Source organism: Mytilus edulis, chromosome 14 (genome assembly GCF_963676685.1).
Source record: "Mytilus edulis chromosome 14, xbMytEdul2.2, whole genome shotgun sequence".
Taxonomy (NCBI): Eukaryota; Metazoa; Mollusca; class Bivalvia; order Mytilida; family Mytilidae; genus Mytilus; species Mytilus edulis.
The window spans coordinates 23413581-23422543 of record NC_092357.1 but is presented as its reverse complement, the minus strand read 5'-3'; the positions used below and the strand labels follow the sequence as shown (position 1 = coordinate 23422543).

At 33.4% G+C, this 8963-nt stretch overlaps 1 protein-coding gene across 1 annotated transcript; it reads right to left on the bottom strand.

The window, feature by feature from the left end:
• Positions 1-5807: 5807 nt before the first annotated feature.
• Positions 5808-8541, bottom strand: LOC139504052 (uncharacterized). The gene is made up of 2 exons (XM_071294111.1): positions 7344-8541; positions 5808-6979 (listed from the first exon to the last, which is right to left on the bottom strand). The coding sequence occupies exons 1-2, from the start codon at positions 8539-8541 to the stop codon at positions 5808-5810; spliced, it is 2370 nt and encodes a 789-aa protein (XP_071150212.1).
• Positions 8542-8963: the final 422 nt, after the last annotated feature.

Here is an 8963-nt window from a genome sequence, read left to right as displayed (position 1 = left end):
ATCAAAAAAGTTTATGAATTATTTTGACTGACGATTTCGTCGTAAATAAAATGAGCTACATCCCTTTGCCTTACGTTAAACTTCCAAGATCGTGGAAGACTCAATTTCATTGGTCGAAAAAGACACACCTACGAGGTCACTCACATGTGACCCATAGCCAGAAATTAGTAGTGGTTTTGCTAATTAATATTCATAATATGTAAATGAGAATTGTACCACGTGATAGTACTTTGAACTGGACTGGCTTGATAGGCTTGATATCATTAAAATCTTTAAAACACGGATATTATAAGTTGCCCGTCACAGAGTCCTTATTTACAATCACTTTGATATTTCCGTAAAGTTGTCAGGCGGTCAAAATCAAAACAATGAACGCGAATTTAGTGAATTTTTCGTGCTTTCGTGAGTTTATTCTTCTTGAAATAGTGACATTTTAATTTTACGTGGGAACCTAGAGTTCAACGACTACACATACAAGGTTTGGACTTGCTTATTCTTTGGAAATTCAAGTTTCATATTTCACCCCGGCAACCTGTTTTTGTAATGACCTTGTAAGCCAATTTTCAACACGAAGTTTGAAAATTTGACGTTTCAGCCATTTTTGCCTGTATTTTACACTGCAATGTTAAAAGCCTCTCGCTTCGATTTTTAAAATAGCTCAGGAACCTGTATTTTTGCAACAACAGTCATTATGTTTCGTTTAAATGGTGTATATTGTTGTGTATATTCATTTTCTGCCCCGGCAACCTGTCTATCACTTAAATTAAAATTAAAACAGACATTTTTTCAAAATTCCCTATCATTTTAATGTAATTTCCGTGACCCGTATCCGATTTCTTTAGTATAATATTCAAATAAGCAAAGTGGCGTTGATTTCTGGATATGCTCAAAGCGGGTTTCGTTAGATCTCCCACGCGACATATCAGAAACAGGAGCGATGAGAGATCGGTTTTTAATTAGATTGTAATGTCATAATCTATTTAAAAAGTGTCGGACTAACGGGTTGTCGGACTAGTGGGGTGTCGGACTAAAGGGGTGTCGGACTATTTGGTTGTCGGGCCAATTGGGTGTCGAACTAACAGGGTGTCGGAATATCGGGGCGACCACGAATAGTCAAATATTAGAGAACAAAGGAAAGGATAGACTTTCTTGAAAATTTTCATGTTTAGCAAAAGCGTATATATAAGACTTAAAGAGCTCTTATTAAGAGCTTATGGTCCTTGTATTAATATTCATATATGCAAGACGACTTTAAATAAAGAATACCTTACTGACGTTAGGCATTTTTCAAATAATAATAAAATTTACTATATAGTTCTTTATTATGTTGTATTGTTACACCACTGTCATTACTGTTCCAGGTTAAGGGAGGGTTGGAATCCTTTAACTACATCTTTTAAATATTTTGTTGTCTTTTTCCGACGTAGTCAGTACAGTTTCAGTTTGTGCCCTTTGAACATAAGGACGCTTAACTATGGCATCAGAATACGCATGCTCGAAAATCCTTTCTGTGATTGGACAAAATGCTGTCATGGTGGGTGATTTGGTTGTGTTTGAAAAAACGTCTCGTTCATTAGATCGTTATGGAAAGCAAGTGAAAAACTATAAATATTTGAATAAGGTTTTACAAAGATTTATATTTTTATTAAAATAATTGTTTCTCCAATAGCTCTTTGCATCCACGACAGCAGTTTATTCGGGACAATTATATAATTTTCAATGTAAACTTTGTTGTACTTCTTCTTCTTCTTCAGGAAGTCCACCCTATCTGCAGGGTCACCGCATTTAAAAATTTTGTTTATTTTTAAAATTGCGTTATTTAAATTTAAAACTTATCTACTAGTTAAAATTTAAAATAATAGTAACAGAATTAGAATAGGATAAAACTAAAAATTAGTTAAAAACAGGAACTTGTATGTACACTATACATCGTAAAATTTTAAAATGGATAAAAATAATATCTTATCAGTTGTTTAACTTTCTCTTAACAAAGGAAATTGAAAGGAACCAGTGTATATAAAGTGCGAATCCAGCTAGTTCGTTTTTACTGTTATATGCGGGTATGTCTATTGTAGAATAAAGGATCATGGGAAAACTGTATTTGTTTACGTTTTGAAAATATCAAGTTAAAGGATTTTAAGTTAAGTTTTAACATATTTTCATTGTGATATGTCTTTATAATATACACACATAGCATTAAAGTTCAAATAAGTGTTATAAAAGAATCATAATATAGCATATCGATTATTGAAAGCGATCCATTTTAACTATAGATGCGATGAATTATCACTGTTAGTGCAGTCATTATTAATGTAGAATTTTCAAAGATGCGAGGAATTTTTATTGTAGAATTATGAACAGATATATCATGTTAAGGAGGGGTATTTGCGAAAAATACCAGTCGAGAGAATGTTAAATTTCACGAGCCGTAAGGCGAGGGAAATTCATTCTCAAGACTGGTATTTTTCGCAAATACCCCTCAATAACATGATATATCTGTTTAATTACACCGAATGTTAATGTACTAAAACGCATTGATGATCGTGACGTTACAAGCGTCCAGTCGGATAGAGTATTTTTTGGCAAATACCACGGCAGGGAGGGTAAAAAAGGCATATCCTTTTAGCAAATACCCCGGCGGCGTTAAAAATGAACGATATTCATTTGATAACAGTAAATTGGTGAAAAATACACTGGCTATTAACCAATCAAAACCCCGGATTCTTACATAAGGTGTAATTAATCACATAATTCTACAATAAAAATTCCTCGCATCTTTGAAAATTCTGCACTTGCAACAAATGAAAAAAAACTTAGTTGATGACCTTAGGATTCATGATGCATGTATTTTCAAATTGAAATACAAACTCCTCATTCATTCCTCATCAAATATATAGCTTTTCAAACTTGTAACAAAAGCGATTTTCAAAATGTCATAGTGTATTCTTCAGATTACGTTTCTCCTTGATTTTAACTTATATAGGGAATCACTTGAGCGTGACAGCAGCGGGCCCTCTTAGGCAGTCAGTGGGCCCCTACTTATGAAAAATTATAGATCCGCGAATGGATACTACCGCAGAGGTAAAACCATGCACATTTGGGTTATTGTACACGAAATGCATGTTACAATTCATTTTTGTTGATTTTATACCCTTTGGAATCCTATGTGGGCTATATTTCAGCAACTAGGCAAAAAATCCCCAAACGAGATTCACGGTTAGATTCAGCATGTCAACGAATCCCAAATATCTATATTAAAAGACTTTTGTCTATAAATTTGGACCCCACAAAAATGAAAAAGGGACCAAAAATATAAAAAAATGCATGCATCGGATACATTTGTTATTGAAGGCATGACTGTAACAATAGGATGAATAAATAAAAAAAAGTAAAAACACAAAAATACTGAACTCCGAGGAAAATTCAAAAAGGAAAACCCAAAATCAAAAGTCCAAACACATCAAACGAATGGATAACAACTGTCATATTACATGTATCTTATCTTATTCTGGGGTCTCATTGGGGGGTTCTAATCCCGGAATCCGCTTACTGTTTTCGCAGATTCCCGTATTCCGATTATTGTTTTGTCAGATTCCCGTATCCCGCTTATACTATGCAGTTCTATTTTTTGTAATTATCCGTGTCCCGCTAGACTTCATTTCCCGTTTCTCACTACACAATCATTTGACTTTCATCTGTCACGCTTGCAAAAAATCGGCAATCCGGCGTGACGCTAGTACCCAAATGCGACCCACTATTTTACTCTATTTTGACTCATATTAAGCCCATTATAAATATATTAAAAAAGTAGCGTAGATTTTTTTATCCCTTTTTATCCCGTCTCGTTTCGTTTTTGAGCCATATATAGATGTCGTATGTGACAATGAGACAACTCTCCATCCGAGTCACAATTTATAAAAGTAGACCATAATACGTCAAAATACGGTCTTCATAATGGAGTGTTGGCTCACCCCGAACAGCAAGTTATAAAGGGCTCCAGTGTAAAACCTTTTAAACGGGAAAACAAAGGTGCAATCTATATCAATTGGTGAAGTGTCATGGAAATGGATAAAAAAAAATAAGGATAAAGATCCCTATACGCTTTATAAGAAACTAAATGGAATACATTTGAAATAAATGTTATTTCTATTGAATTTATTAGAGTGTTTTAAAACCAAACTTTCCTCCGTAAGTTAAATTTTATCAAATCTTTCTCTTACTTTATCTATTGTTTGAGCAAGTCGGCTAAATTAAGGCTTTACAGCTAATTTCCTAATGATGTAAAGCAAAACTTTGGTTGGCTTGCTTGCTTTGTTTGTATAATTGTTTATACAAACTTTGTAAATAAGATTGACATTTTTAAACAATATGAATAGGCATAGTTTAACCTTTATTTTTAATATTTGAATTAAATTGGGTGTTTTCATAATGATTATCCAATAAAAAAAGCAAGCAAATCAACTAAAGTCTTGCTCTACATGCTTAAAGAAATGAGCTGTAATAGATAAAAAATAAATAAATTATACAGTGAAAATGCACCGCATATACAATACTAATGGTTCGCTCCACAGTAAAAATGAAAGAATAGTATCATTATTCGACAGTAAACATGACTAGCATTACGAAATCATCATAGTGGAATTTTGTTAAATATGAAGAAACTGAATGACAAAACATATTCTACGTTATACAACTTTAATAATTGTATTAAAATGAATATTTTTTATTGCAACAACATCTCACCTGTTAGTTATAAAGCACCCGCACGATCTGTTCGTGAAATGTCCTAAATATTCACCTACTTTGATATATATTTCACAGCAAGATGGCTTTAGGCGCGATAAAACCCCGCTCGCATCTCTAACTTTGTTTTATTAGTATTATGTATTTCTGAACATATACATTTTAACTAATTTTCTTCATTTTCTTCAAAAATTAAAAAAAGTTCGTCTGTTTATTTATCATTCTACATTAGACATTTATGGCATATACAGTAAAAATGATATTTTAGGATCCGCACTTTACATACACTGGGAACTACTAATCCGTATTAGTAATGGGTTAGCATATGGTTTCATAATTAAATTATATATATGTATTTAAAATCTAAAATGGTAAAGGATACGAATAAAAAGAAACTTGTAAAAATTTGTTTTAAGTAAAACAGTAAAATTTGTCAATACAATTTGGATCTACAAGATTATTTACAGGGGTAATTAACATTCATATTCTCTAGTTATGGTTTAACTATGAAGTACTCAGCTATATCACCTAGTATTTAATTAAGTATATAGAGATAGTAGTTTAATACTTCTTATATGTTACATTCCCACGACTGACAGCCCCTTGCAAGTTAAACTCAGAACTCAACTGATTGTTCATTTGCTTTCCAAAAGTTGGGTTCTTTTAGCATGCAATGCATAGATCCAGTCTTTGCAGATTCGTTCTAAATCTCTCTGCTGAGACACAGTTATAAGTTCGTTCCTAGAACAGTCAATCAAGAATTCGAGAAGATTCTCATCAGAATCAATTATACTGCAATAGGGGATTTGATTATCCTCTAGTAGGGATTTCAGTCTATTGTGATGAATTTTTCTCACAGAACTCAGACTTTCACACTTGATTAGAAAATGTTTATAATCTTCAGGTCCTACCATGCATAATTTGCATTCTGCAGATTTTGTAACGTCAAATCGGTTGGTAATACTTTGGGTTTTGTAAGTTCCTGTAAGTATCCTGGATTTTATTATCCCTTTGCTAACATCTCTTTTATGATCTCTGACACTGCTCCAACAGAAGTTTGGTTTTTAAAAGTTCCAATTGTTTACTTCCATATATTTGGGCGTTGATTTACTTCTAGCAGTTTCGGTCCATCTATTTTTCCAGGTTTGGTCTATGACATCATGAGTCAATCTTTTCCAATTTTTCTCCGGATTTAGTATAATCTCATGTGCGGATGGAAGATCATAAGATTTGAGAGTTTTGTCCACATTTATGTACCAACTATTTGATTTATCATCTTTTGTAGCTAGCTGTCTAATTCCAATTTTACACTCGATTGAGTTGGGATCTTTCGATATTCTTAGAAATAAGGAAATGACAGCTTTATGTACGAGTTGCTCAATGGATTCGGCTCCGAGCAAGATATAGATAGCAGCATCTGCAGTTCTTTGTGGTAAAGATAGAATTTGCTTAAATGATTTTTTCTGAAAAGCTTCTAATTTTTGGATATCAATTTTAGTAATGTTGAGAATTTCAATTCCATAGAGCATTCTTGGTATAACGTAAGTCCGCCATAGCTTATAAGATAATAGAGGATTTATACCATTTATTCCATGTAATCCAGCACCTAATAGTGAATACATTGTAGCTCTTGCAGCAGAGATTCTTTTCTCTACATTTGGATTATTTTTCTCTCGTCTTTCAATTCCTAAATGTTTGATGTTTTGCTTTTTGTCTATTTTTTTATTAAAAAGTTGAAGATTTATATCTTTATTCTTCTTGTTAATCATTAGAATTTCAGTTTTTTTGCTGTTTATCTTTACCCGATCGTTTTTGGTACAGTTTTCAATGATGCGGAGTTGGGTTGAGGCATCATGTTCTGAGCCAGCACATAGCATTATGTCATCTGCGCACGTTGGGCAACCCACATAATTGGTTCCAATTTTAATTCCTATGTTTGTGGATTCAAGAGTATCAAGGATATTTCTATTATAGGCCTTGTAAAAATTGGCAGAGAAAATTCCTCCTTGTTTGACTCCCTGCTCATTTACAAATGTTTCCGAGATGTATCCTTGAGATTTAACTTGTGTAGTTGTCTTGTTATATAGTTCCTTAATTAGTAACCATGAAGCTCCATTAATTCCTTGATGATATAATTTCCAAAATAGGTGTATATGGTCTACCACGTTAAAAGCTTTTTCTGCATCCAGAGTTATTAGAATAAGACACTCACTTTTATCTTTGGCTTCATTAATTGCTTCAGAGATGAGAAAAGCAATATTAATAGAGGATGCACTTTTAGTGAAACCTTTCTGAAGCTTGTTTTGATGTTTATTTAGTGTACCTTCAATTCTGGCTCTAATACAAAGCTCCAAAATCTTACAAATGATGGAAATGACTGTGATGCCTCTATAATTGGATGGAATAGTAGGGTCTTTGTCTTTTTTGTGGACAGGGGTCAGAAGACCTTTTTTGATGACTTCAGGTACATGCTTTGTATAGAATATATTGTTAATTAAGGTTACCAGGAATTCAGTCAACTCTGTTCCACCATAAATTAGATGTTCTGCAGTTAAGCCTTCTACATCCCCAGCCTTTTTTTCTTTTTAATATCGAAATACGCTTGGTGATTTCTGTTGAAGTAACAGGTTGAATTGTTATTTCTTGGTTTTCACAGATGTTGACAATGGTTTCCATGTCTAGCTTGACTAGATTATCATGACCAGTGTTGAAAGAAGGATTTGAATTGGTTTTGGCTAATTTTTCAAAGTGTTCTTTAAAGACATTATTTTTCTCATTTGGAGTTGATGCTTCTTTTTCTTCAGTTCTAAGGGTGTGTGTGAAATGAGAAGAAGAAGACCGTTGAGTTTTAATAAGTCGAAAAAACAGATCCTTGTCCCTATCTGAAGCCATCATAATTTCTTCATGTAGTTTAATTCTTTTGTCAGCGGTTTGTTGTCTTTGTATCGATCTGACCGAACGTTTCGTCTCTAGTCTCTTTAAGTTGTAAATATTATTTTTCGACGGAGGTGAACCAACCTTTTTCCACAGATAAAATGCATTTTTTGACAGACCTACAGCTTTAGCAAGTTGTAGAGACCAGCTGATCTTCTTTTTTCTACTAAATTTGGATTTCCTACGGGGATAGCTCAGATTTAAAGCGTTAGTTAGACCAGATATTAGCTGGTTTGTAGCTTGTTCAATACCGTAAGGTGTTCTCATGTTCAGATATTTTCTATCTTTTATAAGTTCCTCCTTCAAATTTTGTTCATAACTTGTTTTATCAACCTTTTCCCAATTAATCTTAGTCACAATATCTCCACTCAGTTGTTTTTGAGCGGTCTGTAAACTAACAGAAAAATCAGCGGAGACGGGATAATGGTCTGATGTGTTATGGCCTTCTTTTAGGATTTTCACCTGCATATATTCAGTTGACTCATCATCATTCTCTCTAGATTTTGTTAAAATGTAGTCTATCTGTGATTTTGAATCACCCTGATGGTACTTATGGTCTATAGGGTAGTTAGATGGTAGCACTATTTGATTGTCCTTACAAAAGTTTTTAAATAGTTCATCTTGGGTGTCCTTGTAATGTCTATGAAATGAAGCATTAAAATCGCCGGCGATAATAATTGAATGAGTTCTTTGATATTTCAGTAGTAATTCTTTTAAGATGTCCAAAGCTGCTCTATAAGCATCATGCCCTTTGTCGGTACCTCTTGAGGGGAGATATACATTTATAAGGCAGATTGGGTTTTTTGTGGTTGAAATTTCGATATTCTGTATTCTGTTATCTCCATCAGGAAGTTGAGAAAACATATTTGACATGGACTTTCTATACAAAATTGCAATACCTCCATGGCCTCTTGGTCTACTGATTGGAGATAAGGGTTCATTATCATCAATTTGTCTCGAGAAGGTTATAAAATCTGAATGATGTTGTTTCAATAATTCTTTTTCATAGTTAAAAAGCCAATGTTCTTGTATCAGTACAATGTCATGTTTATCAAGAAGTTCATCAAAGTAGATTTTATTGGAATTAAAGCCTTTAATGTTGAAAGAAACAATTCGGAGCGGACTTGATTTTCCTAAAGTTATATCATTCTTGTCACAGGGGGTGCTATATCTGGGTCTAGGAGGAATGTTTGACCTTTGTCTAAAAAGGATTGTAGATGTGTTGAACATTCTTGTTTGGAGGCAATCCTACTGTGGCAGAACAATTTTCTGATATCCTTGTCTTA

Excerpts from the sequence above, each read along its gene's own strand:
- LOC139504052 (XM_071294111.1), bottom strand. The coding sequence starts at position 8,541 with ATGTTTTCTCAACTTCCTGATGGAGATAACAGAATACAGAATATCGAA. Across the intron at positions 6,980-7,343 it reads TTCAACAGAAATCACCAAGC|CAATTAATGAAGCCAAAGAT; the intron begins GTATTTCGATAT and ends TCATCTCTGAAG.